We start from the raw sequence: 18,265 nt of genomic DNA on the forward strand, positions 1-18,265 counted from the left end.
CAGCATGTGCCACAGGGACGGTTTTGGAGTTTACAGGCTCTGTTCATGTGCCACGAGTCCCATGAGCGCAGCCTCTTGGGGTGACCTCACCTCCCCCCATGAGAGACATAACAACAAATTCTGCACTAACCACAGCCTGTCTGACATGTTTATTCAGTTTGCTGCTGGAGATGAGTGTGCTACAACCCAGGATTTTTAAATGTTTCCGTTGTGCCGGTGAATGCTACATGAACAAAGTAGTGATGGAGCTAATCCCGCAGTAGCTCATGCACAACCTCAGATGTGCCAGCAGCCCCGGGGCTGGGGGCAGCTCTTGGAGGATGGTTTCAGGAGTGTGTGCTGTGACAGGACTGTCCGTCCTAGGCACAGCAAGACTGGAGGGTGCTGACGGCCGGGAGGGGGCCAGCATGCGGCAGTCCCTCGCCGCTCCCCTGACCCTGTGCCCTGAGCCTCGTCCTGGGCCAAGAGCTCTTCTGCTCACTGCACGTGCACCCTAGCTGGTCTTCTCTAGCTCTGCCTCCACCTTCATGCCCACAACCCCTTCACGTCTGGTGCTGAGTCCAGCCAGAGAAACAGCTCCATGGCCCTGTTTGTGTCTCCATCTCTGCAGGCAACTGGCCTGGTCCTTTCTGGGCTTTGTGAAGGTTTCAGCACTCTGTGGGGTTAGGGGAGGGCCCCCTTCTGCCCACCCCCGTCCTGGGCTGCCCCATGGAGCTGGGCCCATTCTTGTCCCTCTGCCTTTCCCTGAGGGTGGGGGCTGCTTCTGGTTTGCTCACTGCTCCCTTATGAGCCCCATGTGCAAGCCTGACACATGGCAAATGCTTAACGAACGATGACCGGCAGCTGGGGGTGTGGGCAGGTGGGAGGAACACCAGCAAGGAAGGATGGCTGAGCCCGGCCCTGGAGTGGGGGCTCCCCCCTGCCCCTCCGCCCAGAAATGTGCCCCAGGCCTATAGGCTTGGTAGCCCATGGCAGGGGCTGATTTGCATACATTTGCATCTGCACGTTCATGCTTCTGATTTCAAGGATTTTTGTGGTTTTAATTATTAAAAGTGGCCAAGAGTGGCCTGCAAATGGCCCCAGGTGCAAAGACTGGCTACCCAGGCATGTGGCATAGATTGCAAGCCCTAGAGGGCTGGCCCAGCCTGCTGTGGGCCAAAGCTGTGGGAATGGGCATCCCTCGGTGGGCTGGGCTGGTGGCTGTGCGGCTGTTTGCCCTGGAATCCGGCCCTCTTGTCTCAGTGCCAGGCTGGCTGGGGCCCTGCCTGGCTGCCACTCGCAGGCACAGAATCTAGGTCAGGCTGGTGCAGAGAGGCAGGGCAGTCCACTGGGGCCACGGCAGCCCGGGGCAGGTCCCTGACCTGATGATCTTGACAGGGGGGTAGGGGTATGGGTATGGGGGTTCAGTCCTGGTGGGGGGTGAGGAGGGAGGCAAGTGGCAGGATGTTGCGGCTGAGGGTGCCATTGGCAGGGGTGAATGGGGTCTGTCTGCGTGGGGCAAGGCACCTAGGGTGTGGCTGTGGCCCTTCAGACAGAGCCTTCCAGAAGCCCCCGTCCCTGTGGCTGTCTGTGTCCTCCATTCCCTGCCACCCACCCCGTCATTGCCCGAATCATCCCGTCCCCCCGCCTCCTCCCACTGGTCCATCTGTGGCCCTGGGGCTCTGGCCGCATTCGCTCTGCACAAGGACTGGAGCCGGTCACCAGCACTGGGCCTCAGCTCCCCTCCTGCCCTGGCAACCCTCTGGCCCACGGGCCTCTGCCGTCCTTGCTGTCCCCTATCTCCACGGACACCACGTCCATCCAGCCCTGCTGTTGTGTCGTCCTTGTGCATCCTGCTCTTCTGCCTAGGAATTTAGTGCTGTTTCCAAGTTGTTTGCTGGCTCAGCAGGGCTTGGGGGACCATGAAGCAGATTCATGCCCTGGTCTGGGGCTGGCATGGGGCTGCTGGGGGCAGTGGGGACGCCAGGCTTTGAGCAGCAGCCCCTGCCACCCAGGACCTTTGGGCCTGCAGTTCTGTCTGCAGCTCACCCATTACCCTGTACTTCTGTCCAGGTCTGGGGCTTGCCTGGGTCTGCTTTTTCCAGACATCTTCTCAGACGTGCCCTCTGGAACTCACTCCTGGGGTCAGGGCCTGGGTCCTGGTCTTGGCTCTACCTCTGCTTAGCTATGAGCCCCAGGCTAAATGTCCGTGCCTCAGTTTCCCTATCTGAAAGCAAAGAGATTGGACCCGGTGGCCTCCGGGGGCCCTTCTAACTCAGACATTCTGAGGAGCAGAGTGGAGGACGCCCCGCAGTGCTGGTGGACTCATGGTACAGCCTGTCTGAGGCTGGGCTGCAGCTTACTGCAGCAGGTCACTGGAGAAGCGTTTCCTTGGAGATTTATGTAGGACGGAAGTCCGGAGACAAAATCTGAGGTGCCCTGTGGAGGTTTGTGCAGTTGCAGATCTGCTCTACTCCACTCATGAGGAGGCGACTGCTCATAGCCTCTTGTCCCTGGAGGCTGTCAGGCAGAGTGGCTGCTCCCCAGGCACTGGTCAGGGCCCGTGGCCCTGAGGATAGTAAGGCGGTGCTCCTGGGCCCTCCCCATACAGTGGCCACCAAAGTGGACAAGGCAGTGGCATCTTCGGTACCTGAGGCCTGGCCCCAGCTGTGCCCCTTGCCCCCTCACTGCCCTTCAGGCCTTTCTCTGAGCCTCACCTGGAGGCCCTTCAGAACTGCTCGCCCTCCCTTGGTTTACAGACAGGGAAGCTAAGGCCAGAGGGGCAGTGGCTTCATGGGGAAGAGGTCGGACAGAACAGGGAACTGGGGTCTCCCGACACCTGGCTCTCCGTGTGCCTTCTCCTGTCTCCGGTGATCTTTGCTCTCCCTCCCTCCCTCCCTCCCTCCTGGCCTGGTGGTCAGTCTAGGGGACACAGTGCTTCCATTGGCTGGTGGGTGGCTCTGGGGTTTGGGCCAGGCAGGGAGGGGCAGCCAGTGAGTGGTGGGGGTTGTACTTCCTGTCTAGGCCCATGTCCCTGCCCCTCTGTTTCTGGGTCTCCACCAGGGGTCTTCTGTCCTTCTTTTTCCTTTGCAAATACCATTTTGTTCATCCAACACAGGTTGTGCACAGCGGCACTCTCACCAGGCCCTGGGCGTGTGCATGTGAGCACACAGGTCCTGCAGGTCCCCACACTCCAGGAGGAGCCCAGGCCTAGCTGGGACCCCATGTGTTGGGGTGCAGTCTGGCCTTCTCCTGGTGATGTTTGGGAACCAAAGGATGGACCCAGTTGGAACTCAAGGCCAGATCCAGCCTCACCTTGGCCTCTGCCCAGTGTTTTAGATCTGGACGGCGAGGACCCCGTTCCAGGGAGTGGAGGTGGATGGTCCCCTGGGTCCTCTGGGGGTGCTTCGACAGGCAGGCCCCCTGTGCTGAGTATATAGGCCTGGGCTCTGTCCCTAGGTGGGGGAAGTCCTGCCCTTGCAACCCCAGGTCAGAGCTAAGCTCTCTGCAGAACCTTCAGCCTCAGGCAGGGAGTGGGCATGGGCAGGTAGCCAGAAGGCAGGGAGGGAGCTGGTGGTGGGCTGTGGCAGCTGGAGGCTGTGGCAGCTGGAGGTGTATGCCTCGCAGGAGGAGAAGGGCCTGGGAGGGCAGAACTTGGGCTCCAGAGCACAGAGCACGAGCTCTGCACCCCTCCAGGAGGAAGGGCTCAGGCAGGGCCCCAGGCACCCCCACCCCACCTGAGGGTATCTGTGTATTCCGGTCCCCTTCTTCAAACAAGAACAAATTAGACTCCTGGGGGCCCCCGCAGGCCCTTCTTCCAGACGCGCGTGTGCATCCCCACCCACCACCAGTCAGGCCAAATGCTCTCAAAGACAGAATTTTGCTTAAATGCCCAGAAAGGAGATTTAGGAGATCGGAATCTTGCAAATTAACATGTGCGGCAGGCGGCTTTTAATCACCGCGGTGATCACCCGCCCGCCCCGCCCCTCGAGGGAAGTCAGCTCCAGGCTGCGCGGGGGTGGGGCCGGCAGAGCCAATGGATTATTCATCAGAACCTGAACTTGAACCAGAACCTCCCTTTGTCCACCCCAGGGAGCCGGCACCCCGCAGGGACCCCATGTCCTCATGCTCCCCTCTGTTCCTCTCTCTTCCTGCTGCTCCCTGCCTCAATGTCCCCATTTCTGAGGCTTTGGGGCTGCTGGCCTTTCCCAGGGAGGATTGTGTAAGGGCACTTGCAGAGCTAGGCATGGGGTGCTGGACTGGCCCTTCCCTCCTTTGCTCCCTGGCCTCAGGCAACCTCTGGTGCCATTGTTTGGCCAGGTCCCCTCTTCTTGGCCCAACAGAGCGGGCTGTAGGACCCCCTCCTGCTACAGTCAGCCGAGAACCTCAGTCACACCTGGTGCCAGATGGAGGCTCTGCTTCTCTCTTTGGGGTCTGTGCCAGCCCAGTGGACACAAGCCCAGGGACCCTGACGGTGCTCGGTGGACATATGACCCATGTGGACATGAGAGTCCCAGTGTCAAGTTCACGAGGGCAGATCCCCAGCCCGGGCAATGGCCCTGTCCACCGAAGCCTAGGGTTCTGCTAGTGACAGCCATGGGAGAATGGCTGTCCCTTTAAGGGAGCTGGGCAGCAGCCCTGTGGCTTGCCCTGGGGGGGATCCAGGTGGTGGTGGTGACAATTCCTGTATCTCACTCCCCTCCACGCCTGGGGGCCTGGCCTGGCAGGAGGCAGTCACACCTGGGGTGGTGGCAGCTCTGAGTAGCCCCAGGTGCTCCCGCTCTGGCCTGCCGCCTGCCTGCCACCCCAACCCAGTCTCCTACATCTCCATAAACCTCCCCGGGCCACCCTTACGGCTGTGGGCAGAAGCGGCAACTTTCAAAACAGCACCCGAGGGATGAGGGACGAAAATCTCTTTCGTTGATGTGGGAGATGTTATTTCTCTCAGATGCTGGATGCAGCAGGTTGAACCAGAACACACCTCAGGAAGAGGCAGGCGGCGCTGGATCAGGATCGGTTGGGGGCCGCTCAGCACGTGCCTACCCCTAGACTGCTCCCCCTTGGCCCAGGCAGGACCCCAGACCCCAGGATCTTCTGCAGGACCCTCACTGAGGGACATGTGGGGGGAGGCAGAGAAGAAGTCTATGAGGGGTTTGGATGCCACGTGGCCAGGGCTGTCACCAGGGGCTCCTGGACCCCCATCGTCACCATCCTGTATACATACCTGACCAGGCAGCAGTGAAATGTCACCCTAGCCGTCCTTGAAGCACTGAGCATTCTTGGGAGCCCCTCCTTGGAGAAAACTAGCCCATGGGGTCTGGGGGAGGCTGGGTGTAATGATCTGAGGGACCCCGTGGTCTTGAGGGGCTGCCAATGGGGGGGATGTTTTGTCCTTGAGGGGAGCATGCTGCTACCCGCCTCTGGTAGGAGGGAGATCAGAGTAGCTGAGCGTGACCTCCGGAGCAACCGCTGGAGGAGCGGGCATGCCCCACCCCCACCCCCAGCCCTTGAGCCAGCTGAGACCCCCACCGCACCCCAGCACACGCTGCCTCCCTTGCCCACCCCGGGCCTGGGCTGTGAAGGGTTAAGGCAGGCGGGGCTCTGGCAGGAGGGGCGGTCCCACCGGCAGCGGCGGGCTGAGCGCTCGGTGCTCCGGATCGGCCATGGGCCCGTGCTCAGGAGCAGGGACACGCGGGGCCAGCAGAGCACCCGGCCCCCCTTGGGCCACGCTGGTATCTGTGGGGGTGGTACCTGTGGGCCATGGAGGAACCCAGGGACCCTGGCGGGCTCAGTCGGGACGAAGGTAAGAGGGATCAGAAGGGGATTCAGGAAGGAGGCTGTGATCGCCCCAGCAGGGAGCCAGGGTCAGGTGCTGAATGGCCTATTGGTGACCCACAGGGCAGAGCTCGACCCCCTCCCCCAGGGGTCTCTGGGACATTCCCATTCCCCCAACACATACAAATCCCCCTGTCCCCCACATCACCCCCCTCTGTGCTGGCATCTCGGCAAAAAGTGGTGACAATCCCGACGGGTGGTGGGGAGGAGTTGCCCCAGCAGAGCTACCAGTCCCCAACGTCCAGCTGGCCCCCAGGGGATGACGGCCTCAGTGTGGGGGTGTCGGATCTGGAGTATCCTGCCCTGGGGGACCTGGGGGCTCACCCGGCCAGTCCCCTCCCGCTCCCCTTGTCCTGGGCAGCGTGGTAGCCCTGAGCCTTGTCAGCACCCTGGACAGGGCAACAGCTGCCTCTCCCTGAGGGGCCGGTTCTGCCTGCGGAGCCCCCGGGGGTGGGGCTGAGGGTGGATTTCCTGCTCAGATCTGTTGCTCAGTCCTGACCTGGGGGCCCGGGCACTATTCTGGGCAGACCCCAGAGATCAACAGGGCTGGCGGGAGCCCTCTGAGGCTGTCCAGCACCAGCACCAGCACCAGCACCAGCACCAGGGAGCTTGGTTGCCCAGCGGCTTCAGGGTCTGTACCTGCGGGGACCAGATGGGGCAGCACTTCTCAGGGTCAGGGGTAGGTCTGCCCCAGGGCAGCACTTGCCCTGGGGCCGGGAGTGCGGAGAAGCAGAGAAGGAAGGGGGCCAGGGCCACAGCTGTGGTTGGAGTGACCACAGCCAGATGAAGAACTTCTTGATTAAGGACTGAGACCCCAAGGAGAGTACGGCTTGTCTTCAGACAATCTGTCCAGATCCTGGTTGTTTTGGACCGAGTTTGCCTTGAGTCTGATTGGTGTGGACACGGGGGAGGGACTGCGCAGCACATGTGGGAGCAGGGACCTCCCTGCTGGCTACACTGAGGGGGAGTCCCTGGCAGCGCCTTTGGTGGGCTGTGTGACCACAGGCAAGGCACCAACCCATAAGGTCTCTTGTGCAAGAGAGGACCGGCGTGGGGTCCCTTCGTAGGGTGGTTGTGGGCAGAGGGTGCCCTGTCCGTGCGGGGTCTCCAGGAATGCCTGCCTGCTCCATACCCACCCTCCCTCCCTGAGATGCCTTTATGAATGGAGGACAGCATGACAGGTGAAGATGGGGCTGGTGGTGCAGACACCCCTGGCTTGACTGAGCTCTTGGGCCACTCGTGGGCATCCCCACTTGATGACCACAGCCCCCATGCCAGTGTGGGGCAGGGTTCCCTTGTCGGGTGGTCCCTGGGGAGAGGCTGGCCCAGCACATCCTGCCTACCTGGCCTGCAGAGAGCTCTGTGGAATCGGCAGCCTGCGCTGGTCAGAGCACAGGGTCAGGGTGTCTGCCTGCTAACCCAGGAGGGACTGGGTGCTGCCAAGGCCCAGGCTGCAGCCAGCAAGGGAGGAACCCTGGTCTCAGGAGGGTGTAGGGTAGTTGCAACAGGAGCAGAGGGGAGCTCACCCCTCAGGCACCCACTGTCTGGGTCAGGGTCTCAGCTCACCTCGAGGTGGAGATGTGTAGCATGGCCCTGGTCTGCTGGGATGAATGTGCTGCGCCCCTCCTGCCTCCCCCCTCCGGGAGAGAACAGTCCCAAATGTGCAGCTGAGGACGGAGCAGATGGGCTGGAGTCTTGGGTCCGGCCCTCCATCTGTACAGCTAATGAGCAAATGGCATGGCTTCCACGCTCCTGGCACCTTCTCCTGGAGAGCCAGTGGCTGGGCCCTGCGGGAACATGGCCCTCTCCTGGGGCAGGTGTAAGTGAGGGGGATGCAGAGGGCCCTCTCCTGTGCAGAGGCCAGCCCCATGCTCCTTGAGGGCTGTTGGGGGCAGAGGCATCAAGGAAGGGATGAGTAATCAGAAGAGCCTGCTTCTTCCTGGGACTCTGCTTCCAACAGAGCGTACGTGGGCTTCCGCCGGCTGGACGGACTTCCTGTGTGGGAAAGGCCGGTGGGCGCGGGCCCCTCGGGTGGGGACACACACCCTTCCCAGGACAAGATGTTTTATTTGGCTCTTGGGCAGCACACAGATGGGCCTCCGTATGGAGGGGGCATCATGCCCTGGAAGACCCTAGGATGGGGCCTGGGGGGCTGGATGGTCACACGGAGAGGTCAGAGTGGTTCCTGGAGGTCTTGGCTTCACATCGACAAGAAGTGGTCCCGGCCCAGGCAGGCCCCAACTCTGGTCAGCTGAGCTTCGGGGCTTTGGGAGCTCCCTGTCAGTCAGGGCGTGTGGTGTGGCTGACCCCAGGCCAGGTGTGGGTGGCCCCTCCTGAGCTCCCTCCCAGGTCAGCCAAGGGCGTGCGAGGGGGGGAAGTCAGGGTGACACTCAGGGAGGCGCTCCTGGCCCAGCCCACACAAGGGAGTGGGAGGGGTGCTGCACAAGGCAGAGGGGACCTTAGGAGAGCCCAGCTGTTTCTGGACAATCCTCAAGGCTCCTGAAGCCCCAGGGCTCTCGAGGAAGCCGCCCTGGCCAGAGGGAGCGGCCGGGCCCGGGGATGAGTTCTTGGGCTCAGCCTTCTTGTTTCCTGTTGGCTTCATGGCTCTGTGCCCGCTGTGCCGGCGGCCGTCCAGCATCGCCAGCTGCCGCCCGGCCTCCTGCGCAGGCCCAGGTGGGTGTAGGGTGGGGACAGGGCTGGTTCGCCCGATGCAGGGGGACCCCTCCCTCCACACGCAGGAGCTTCCTCTCCTCCCAGCAGGCAGGCCCGGCTCCATCTGGTGACTTTTCAGGAACATGCCCCCACCCCCAGAGCCACTGTGAGTCTGTCTCTGCTTCTCTGGCCACTCCTGGGGGCTCCCTGGGGGTAGGTCCGTTAGATAAAGGCCACAAAGCAGGGCACCTGCCTCCAGGGAGCCCAGGCCAAGGTGGGTGGTGATGGCCAACCTGCCCCTTCCCAGCCTCCACCAGGCCAGTGCATGGGAGCTGAGGGCTGGGGCCTGGGATGGGAGCCCCTAGAACATATGAACCAGGACACCCATGAGGGCAGGATGCAGTGGACGGGGCATTAATAGAGTCCTGTCCCTGCATGGCTGTCCTCTGCGGTTAGTATCACCACTGTGGCTGAGCTGGGGGTTGCCAAGCCAGGAGGGGGCAGGTCTTCAACTGGGGAAGACCCTCAGTGAGGCTGGCATGGGCTCAGCTGGGCAGGCAGAGGAGAGCAGGATGTTGGGACCCCACCGTGCTGAAGATCCTGGGTCTGCTGAGCAGCCTTGGTGACCGTGTGGTGCCTACTGTATGGGAAGGGACTTCTCCAGCGGGAAGGTGCTGGGCACCAGACACTCTCTCGTCCACTGTGCTCACTGCTGCAGGAGCCTGGGCCACCGTGCGCTGCTTGTCCATCACAAATGCTTCTGTCCCATCACAACCTATCAGGTGACGCTCAAGTTCCTGCTGGCTTTCCCTCAGGCCGGGTCCTGCCGAGAGCTTGTGTCACCAGCTAGTAAGGGGCAGGCTGCTGTGGTACCCTGCCCAGAGACGTGAGCACCCAGGTCCTCGTGGATGGATGCTGCAGGCTGGTCAGTCTGCATGGTGGATGGGGCTTGGCTGGCTGTGCGAGCCTATTCCCACCCTCTAGGAACACTTGCCTCCCAGGCTCTCTGGGTTCTGAGTGCACAGACCTGGAGAGGGTGGGCTAGGCCAGAAGCAGCCTGCAGGGGCAGAGTGAAGTCCCAGCGGTCTGCCCCCCTGGTCCTCCTCCCTTCTGAGCTGGTCCACGAAGCTGAAGCTCTCAGGCTCCTACTGGAAGGCTGAGCTGTCTGCCCAATGGGGAGGGTGCTGTGGGGACAGAGGCCTGTCCTGGCAGGTGGCATATCTAGTATGGACTGCCATTCTCTGCTGTGCCCCAATCCCTAGCCCTGAGCCCTCCACCAGGCTTGTCTGGGGCCAGCCCTGGGCCTTGCCCACCTGGCCAACCAACCCCAGGGTCTTCCGCCCTCTTGCAGACCTCTGGGCACAGTCACCCTGGAGTCCTGCCTGGAGAGCCAACTCATACTCCCTGATAAAATAAAAATAGTTGGGAGGAGGCGCCCAGACGTGCAGGGGGAGGGGGGCACGAGCTGCTTCTCAGACGTTTAAATAATCTCCGCCATATGTGTGTGGGCCTGTCCCTCCCTCCGGCGAGGCGCTGGCCAGGGGCCGGGCTGATCCCCCGTGGGTGCGCAGAGCCCAGTGTGGCAGGGAGCCCACTGACCCCTTCCTCTTCTCTCCCCAAGCTCAGTCTGAGTGCCTACTGCATGCTGAGCTGGCCCCAGGAGAGGGCAGGTGTAGCTCAGGGCCACCGAGGGTGGGTGGGGGAGCTGGGTGGGGGTGGAGCTGAGGACCCCATAGAGGGTGGCTGGGCTCAAGCTGGGGGTTGGGGCCGGAGGAGTCTTGGGCTCCCTGTGTCCTGCTGTTGCTGCCCCTTTGAGTAGAGTGGACAGAGGAAGAGCTTGCTTAAAGATCCTTCAAGAAGGCAGACAATTGCTGGGGAGGGGAGGGCCTGGCCCGGGCTGTGTGGGGGGGTGTTCCCCCCCCCTGCCCCAGCCCTGTGTGCCTGTGCTCAGTGAAGGGACAAGTGAGGCAGGGCCTGGGCCCCGCACACCCCTTGTGGAAGTGGGGCGCAGCACTTCCAGAGTCTGCCTGCGGTGTGTGCTCACACGGGGAAGCCTTTGGGCGTCATTTGTGGGTTTTGTGGGAAGAGTAAATTTTGATTTTCTAGCCTTCCTAGGGAAGAGGCGGAGCTGCTGACCTGCCCTGGCCTCTTGCGACTGCTCATGTGAGGACAGGGTCAGTGTCCGTTGTAGAAGCAGGAGCCGGTGCCTCCCAGTGTTCTGTTGGCAAGGATGCTTCCCCCTTGGATAGCAGTAGCCCCTAGAGGAAGAAGAGAGTGAGGGGGAGACTAAGGCACAGAGACAGGCAAGGGCTGCACTCAGACTCTGCTTCTCGGCCACTGTACAGGACAGGCCATCCAGGTCAGCCGTTCAGCCCTGAGGCAGGGCCAAGCTAAGGAAGGTCATGGGCACCTGTCCTCTGGGGCATCTGTGTAGGGAGTGGCCCTGCCTGTTCCTGTCTGTGCTGGGCACATCCTGGCTCCGGGCTCCTCTGGGAGTGCAGCTGGGGGCACTGGCACTGCTGGTGATGACCTCACCCTTGAGGCCAGGATGGTCAGTGATGATGGCATCCCAGGGGCTGGCTCCCATCAGCTCCTGGGGCTGGCTTGGTGGCCTTGGCACGGGGGTCCCAGCCTGTGCTCACCCACATTTGAGTGTCTGATGTGGGCCAGTCCCAGACAGCATAGGGACAGGGTGGGACAGGACAGGGTGGTCTTGCCCGAGGTCCCTGGGGGTTTGGGAACTTGTCTCATCAGGCATCCGCAAAGCAGCCTCAAAGATCCTTGAAGGAAGATCTCAGGTCACAGGACAGAACCAGTAGAGGTGTGTGCAGGGCATGCCTGAGGGGATCCCTGTCCCCCACGGAGCCCTTCTGCCCCCAGCTGGCCCCCAGCTGACTTGGCCGCCTCATGGGCCGGTTGGTCAGGTGAACCCTGGCTCGAGGGCCCGGAGGCCACGTCTGCTGGCACTAGGGCCTGGCCGCTGGGGACTGACCTAGGGTGAACACTACAGATGGAGTCGGGGTACTGGGATGTCAGCTTCCCCCCGGCACCAGAGAAGCTGGTGCTCTCAGGGGCAGGCAGGGTGGAAACCAGGCCAGGTGAGGTGGTGTCCCAGGTGGGGGCGGGCTGGGCTCCTGTTTCTCTGGGGAGGGGGTTTCTCAGGTCCTGGGGCCCAATCCCTCTGTAACCCTGAGGGAGCATGTGGGGGCTGGCTCATGTGGACATGAGCACATGTGGACATGGGGGTTGGGGGGGGCCCACCTGGTGCTTTTGGAGAGCTGCTAGATCATAGATGCCCCCTGCCCTCTGGAAGCTGCTGCCCCTCCCTTTGAGGGCTGGGACACAGCCCCTTTGGGGGAGGATGGGGAAGGAGGAGCCTTGCCTCCTGGCTTGGGGGACTGAACCATTGGGGTTCGGGGCCTGCCTTGGGTTTAAGCTTATCTTAGCAGTCACCTGAAGCACAGCCTGCACTATGGGACAACATGGGTGCCCCCGGAGCCAGGAGCTCCCCCATGGTGTCCTACAGCCCTCGGGCACCCCACCTTGCACAGGGGCCACAGTTCTGTGTCCACCTGCCTCTTGGAGTATCCGAGGTACGGTGGGGTCACCCTCTGCTTCCGGGCAGCACAGGGGCTTCACTGGCAGAGTCATGCATCAAGCTGGCTTGACTGGACCTTCCTCCACTTGATCAGCAGAGGACCATGCCCTGGGTTGGCTGAGGAGGACTTGGAGTCTGGGGTGCAGGAGCTGGGCCCACTCAATCTGTGACCCCAGCTGCAGCCCCTACCCAGGCAGATGGGGCCCCCAAGCCCCCCTGGCTGATGGCAGGAGACCGTTGATCAGCTAGTGGCTGAGAGCCCAAGGGCATGACCTGAGGATGGCAGGGTGTGGCTGGCTGGGAGAGTTTTTCAGGGGATGGGAGGTGAGAACATGCCCCCCCCCCCCCCCAGTGGAGCCAGCCCTGGGGGAGGAAAGAGGAGCAGGTGTGATCAGGTGTGAGCTGGATTTGAGGAGCTTTCTCCTTTGAGGCAGGAGGGAATGGCCCAGCGTCGGGGAGGGACAGCTGATGGGGGGCAGTGACCCAGGACAAGCAGGTGGGGAGGTGGGGACCACCTCGGACCCGGGTCCTGATGCTCCCTGCCGGTTTCCGGTCCCCCTGTCCTGCTCTGACTCTCCCCGCTCCCTCCCTCATCACGCCAAGGCTGTCAGGGCTCCCAGGACCCACAGCCTCTCCCATTCCAGAGGCTGAGAGCTTCCTAGTCCAATTCCACACAACGCTCCTCCTGCAAGGGACCGAGTCAGTGCCACTCTGGCAAAGGCTTTTAATTGGGTTCTGGCATTTGACTTTGAGTCGATTATGTTGGATCTGACCAGGTGGAGCCCTGGTCACCTCCTGTGACCAGCTCTGGAAATCTGGGCCTGGCTTCTATCTGTGCTGGGGACAGAGGGGTGATGGTTCCTGTCTCAGCACAGCCCATTGAGGACGGGGCAGGGGCCCCAGGGTGGGCTAGGGGCTCTTGGGCCTGTGGCAGAGGGGCCCTGGGGTCCTCACCTCAGCGGGTTGTTGTGACTGGGGTGGGGTTCTGCTGCCTGGTCAGCTCCCAGAAGCTGCTGCTCCTGCCCCCCAACCCTGGGACTGCAAGAACCCCCTCAGAGCCTTGGCAAGTACAAGAGATGTGGGGTTAGGAGCAGGGGCTTCTGCTGGAGCTCTGGCCGGGATGGAGAGGGCCAGCAGCCTGTGAGTCCAGCATGGGGACGATGGTGGGAGGACTGTCACCCCAGTCCTTACAGCAGTGTTCCTGAGTCCCTGGAGTGGCTACCTCTCTGTCTGGGCTGTCATTGCTAGGATGTGGGGGCTGGTGGCCTGTGCCCTTGTCGACACTGCCTCCTGCCCAGTGCCCTTTTGGTCCCCAGCTGGGAATTCCCTTGGCCTAAATCCTCTGGCCAGCTGGGCAGGACCCAGGCTTGGATTAGCACAGGGGATTGGGCAGAGGATGGGCGGGGTGGGCAGAGGCGCTGCAGCTCCCCTGCCCTTGGACTCAGGGATGCTGCCTCTTTGGGGATCCCTTCGTGGCCCTGGTGGGTGGGCAGGCTGGTCTGGGGGCCACAAGAGACAGCAGGTGAGAGCTGGGCCATGCCGGAGGTGCCTCTAGCAGGAGGAAGAAGTGGCGGCAGAGAGGAGGGGCCCGTGGAGCCCCCATGCCACCTGCCGTTGCCTGAGTGGCTGCTGAGCCAGGCTGGGGGACACTGGCCCCTCTGGCTCTGGGAGCCACCCCTGGCCAGCGTCCTAGCATGTCTGTCCCCCGGCCATCTACCCCCAGTCAGACCAGGGCAACAGTGGCCTGCCTGGTGGAGGCCCTCCTCTGGGTCGGAGCGAGCATGGCCATGTCCCGGCTGTGGCATCTCAGCCCACTAGGTAAGGCGGCCGGGAGGGGCCAGGACAGACCTACTCTCATCTGAAGGCCCTCGCCTGGGGGCCAGAAGGTGGGGGCTGCTTCTGGGGGAGAGAGGTCTACCTCCTCCCAACGAAACTGTGATCTCCTGCTGCTTGGCTCTGCGTCTGGGGGTCATGGGACTCCAGCAGCACACCCAGTCTGCCTCTGGCTGCTCCTTGCTCCACCCCCACTGACCCCCAGGCCTGGAGGCTAAACACCAGACAGGCGGTGGGGGAGGGGAGGGGTAGGGGGGGGTTGGGTCAGGCAAGGGCTGGTGGCAGGAGCCTGGCTGGGCACTCAGGTGGCTTGAAAGCTTTTGGTGAGGGGGTTCCTGGCACTCTGGGGGGCAGTAAGTGTGGGTGCAGGACATGACAGTCCTCAGAGGTGAGAAGAATGCCCCTGACGAGTGTGAGACGTGGGTGTGGGGGAGTTGAGCCTCTGGCAGGTGATGAGAACGTCATGTCTGTGTTGGCAGGGCTGGCCCATGGACGGCCCCATGTGGGGCTGTGTGGCCCCACCGGCTCTCTACTCCAGCTGAACGATGGGGCCTGGCACATGCTCTGGGTCTCCGGGCCACCCCTGGCCCCACGTCCTGCCTCTCCACCCCTACCCCCGCATACCAGCAGCCCATGTTAAGCATCCCCTGTGGAGCCAGCCTCCCTGTCAGGGTCAGGGATGGGCTTCCTCACTGGCTGGTCTCTTCGGGCTGGCATGTGCCTGCACAGCAGCTCCCGAGGGTCCCTCGCTGGGTGGGTCTTGTGGGGCTTAGTGACTTGGTGCTTCAGCAGATGACACTGTCTGCATCCTGGGCTCTCTGTAAGTAGGTGTGAGGGTGGGGTGCCTCTCTAGTGCCAGGAGGCTGCCGGCCTGCTGGGCGCCCCCCGACCCCAGGACCTGGCAGACATGTAGGCTGCAGGCAGGAGGCCCAGTGGACAGAGGAGTGGGAAGAGAGGGAAGGAACGCCAGGGAAGGGTTTGCGTTCTGGAGCTGAAGTCTGCTTCCGCACCTGCTGCAAGCCTTGGCCTCACAGGGCCTCCCCCCAGGGGTGGATGAGTGCCATGCCCCCCTTACAGCACGGAGGAGGAGGAGGAGGTTGGCTTTCCTGGACACCACGGGAAGGGGACTCAGGCTCAGGAGAGCCTGTGGCCGCTGGCTGCCTGCCTGGCACTGGCCCTGTGCCCAGCCCGGGGTCTCAATGCACAGAAGCCCCTGCGAGTGGCTCAGCCACCACAGCCCCTCATGTGTCATAGACTTTGGGGATGGGTCATGGTGGTCAGTGGGGCCAACAGAGGGTGGGCAGGCAGGTAGCTGGAGCAAAGGAAAGCAAAGCTGTGGAGGAGCTGGGCCCGACCTAGGACCTCCCCCAACCCAGGAGGGGCTGGCCACATCCTGGCCAGGCCCAAGAGCTGGGCTCCTAACCCCCATGGGCCGGCGGGGGGTGCAGTGGATGGTCTCCACGCCTCGGCAGCACATGGTTGGTAGGCGGTGGGGCTGGCCCAGCCCTCATGCCACTCCTGTCTATCTCTGTGTCTGTCATCTGTCTGCCTGCTGCGTCCGCGGACATCCAGTGGAGGGATGCATGAGTGCCATGCAGGCGGGGACACAGATGGTGAAGCTCCGTGGCAGCTCCAAGGGCCTGGTCCGCTTCTACTTCCTGGACGAGCATCGCTCCTGCATCCGCTGGCGGCCCTCACGCAAGAATGAGAAGGCCAAGAGTGAGCGGGGCAGCCGGGGGGGGAACGACTGGGGGGGCATCTCAGGGGCAGCAGCATCCTGAGCCCTGGGCCTGGCACGTGGGTCCAGTGGCCTTGGGGTTTTGCGGTGACCTCTGGATGCCAGGTGGGGAGGGGTAGGGGCCCTATGCCCTTCAGTGCCTTGGTTGTGTTCCTGGATCTGGGTGGGGCTGACGGATAAAAGGAACTTCAGTCTGGCTGGGGAACAAGACCTTCCAGAAACAGAGAGAGACACACGCCAGCCGGGCACAACGAGGGCAAGGCGGCCTGGGGCCGGGAGGGTCCTGAGCCAAAGGATTTGTGCAGGAAGGGAGAGGTTGATCTCTGAGCAGGGCATGGTGGGGACCAGGCTGAGGGGTAGGAATGGACCAGGAGAGACCCAGGGCTGCCAGGGCAGGGCCTCAGCCCAGCAGTTGCCAAGGGCACTGTCGCTGCCAGAGGCCTGGGAGAGGGCCGTGCTGCAGAGGCCCCTGGAGGGCATCCTGGAGGAGACGGCTGGCACTGCCCCTTGGGCCCAGGGAGGTGACACTGCTGAGCTCAGTTGGAGTTCCTCCTTCTGCCCGCCACTGTTCCCTGCACTGGGCATCCTGGGAGCTGGGCAGTCCCTCTTCACAACAGGGCAACCTCACGTCCTGATAAGCACTGGGGTCAGATAGGGTCTCGGAAGCCCCCGGAGGGGAGCAGCCAACAGGGCAGGGCCGGTGGGTGGGCCCAGGGTTCTGTTCAGAGCTGAGTCCCCATGAGGGAGGAGATGGGGGCAGCTATTCCTGATGGTCATGCCTCCTAGTCTGGAGGCCCAGATCCCAGGGAAGTGGGCTCTGCATGCTGAGCGCTCACGGGTGAGAGCAGAGGACAGAGGGTGAGACAGGAGGATCCCCAGAAGGGCTGCCCTGAAGGAGGCAGGAGGAATGAGGCTGGCTAGAGGGGCAGTGGTGGGGATGGAGCCCAGGGTGCCTGGCTTAGGGCAAGGGGGCTGCTGGGCTGGGAGGAGCCCCCACCACTTGTACGGACCAGACCCTATGAACACCTTTCTGAGCTCAGCTCCTTGGCGTCATTCAGATTTGTAGGAGTGTCTGTGGAGCACGGGGTGCTGCATCCAGTAATGAAAGCCCTGCTAGAGCAGGATCCTGCTGCTCCCGCTGCCCCCTCTTGCTGGTGCCAGAGCTTCCTAGGGAGGCAGTCCAGGGTCAGCCCAGCCTCAGAGTTGGGAGGCCCATAGGCTTGTCTGGGCCTTGTCACCCTGCAGCCTGGCTGCTTAGTACACAGGCCACAGCTGGAATCGCTAAGTAGGGGGAGGCCCCCCCCCCTCTGGAAGGGTGTGTAAAGACATCCCCAGGGAAGTGGGGAGCAGACCTCAGGATCAGAGCAGAGCACGGAGGGCTGACCCACCAGCCTGAGCACGTTTGTACTTTCTCTTCCTCCTGCCTGAGGGCCCTGTCCCCAGCCCTCCCCAGCCGTCAAGCTCCTCCCCGGCCTTCCCCAAGCTCCTCCCCAGCCCCAGCAGACCACCAGCCTCACCTCAAGTCCCTGTGTGCCGAGCTGCTGTGGCGTGGGGCCCGGGGGCGTCTGTGACAGGTGCTCCCCCACCCCCCGCAGTTTCCATCGACTCCATCCAGGAGGTGAGCGAGGGTCGGCAGTCGGAGATCTTCCAGCGCTACCCCGATGGCATTTTTGACCCCAACTGCTGCTTCAGCATCTACCATGGCAGCCACCGAGAGTCGCTGGACCTGGTCTCACCCAGCGGGGACGAGGCGCGCACCTGGGTCACCGGCCTGCGCTACCTCATGGCAGGCATCCGCGATGAGGACAGCCTGGCCCGCCGCCAGCGCACTAGGGACCAATATCCTTGGTCTTGGGGACAAACCTCAGGGACACACTGTGTCTTCCTCCCTGTGGGGTCATCCTGCCCCTGTCAGGGCCACACATTTGGGGAAGGATGCTTGGGCTGGTGTCCTGGGCAGGGGGCGGGGCACTGCTGGACCCATGTTGGTCCCTAACTCGGCCCTAAAGTGGCTGAAGCAGACATTTGACGAGGCCGACAAGAACGGGGACGGCAGCCTGAGCATCGGTGAGGTCCTGCAGCTGCTGCATAAGCTGAACGTGAACCTGCCCCGGCAGAGGGTGAAGCAGATGTTCAAGGTGAGGCGAGGCAGGGCCGGGGGCTGCAGGTGTGCGGGAGCTGCAGGAAGTCGGGCAGGGCCTGAGGTCAGTGGTCACTGAAGGAAGCCACCAAAGGTGGCACACTGGCCCGTCTCACAGGCCATGTCTCTGGTTCCCCGCCCTAGGCAGTCTTCCCAGTTGCCAACCGGCCTGGTGTTAGAAGTTACAAACGCACATCTGTCAGCTGACAGGGAGGCTTTATTGTCTGTAATTAGTTTCTGTCTTTCCAGAACTCCTGCTGCTGCAGTGGGGAGAAAAGGTGGCATCGGTGGGTTGTGCTTTGTGGGGTTGATGGGCAAGCAAACCCAGTTCCTAGGCTGCAGCCTGGAAAAATGCTTCTCCCTCCCTCTCCTTCCTTCCCTCCCTCCCTCTCCCTCCCTCTCCCTCCCTGTCTCCCCCTCTCCCCCCTCTCCCTCCCCTCACACACACACACACACACACACACACACACGAACATAGGCACACACACAC

The 18,265-nt window shown here is 62.7% G+C and overlaps 1 protein-coding gene across 2 annotated transcripts in view; it reads left to right on the forward strand.

Moving 5' to 3' along the window:
• The first annotated feature begins 5,630 nt into the window (after positions 1-5,630).
• Positions 5,631-18,265, forward strand: part of PLCH2 (phospholipase C eta 2) — a 33,540-nt gene continuing 20,905 nt past the window's right edge. Inside the window, exons 1-4 of one of the 2 annotated variants that reach the window (XM_072731059.1) lie at positions 5,631-5,782; positions 15,470-15,616; positions 17,231-17,473; positions 17,643-17,773. In XM_072731059.1, coding sequence (XP_072587160.1) covers positions 5,740-5,782; positions 15,470-15,616; positions 17,231-17,473; positions 17,643-17,773 — 564 coding nt within the window. In that variant the 5' untranslated portion in view covers positions 5,631-5,739. Of the gene's footprint in view, positions 5,783-15,469; positions 15,617-17,230; positions 17,474-17,541; positions 17,774-18,265 lie in introns of those variants that run through there. The other variant, XM_072731058.1, reaches the window with a different exon arrangement.

This window comes from Vulpes vulpes, chromosome 12 (assembly GCF_048418805.1).
Source record: "Vulpes vulpes isolate BD-2025 chromosome 12, VulVul3, whole genome shotgun sequence".
NCBI lineage: Eukaryota > Metazoa > Chordata > Mammalia > Carnivora > Canidae > Vulpes > Vulpes vulpes.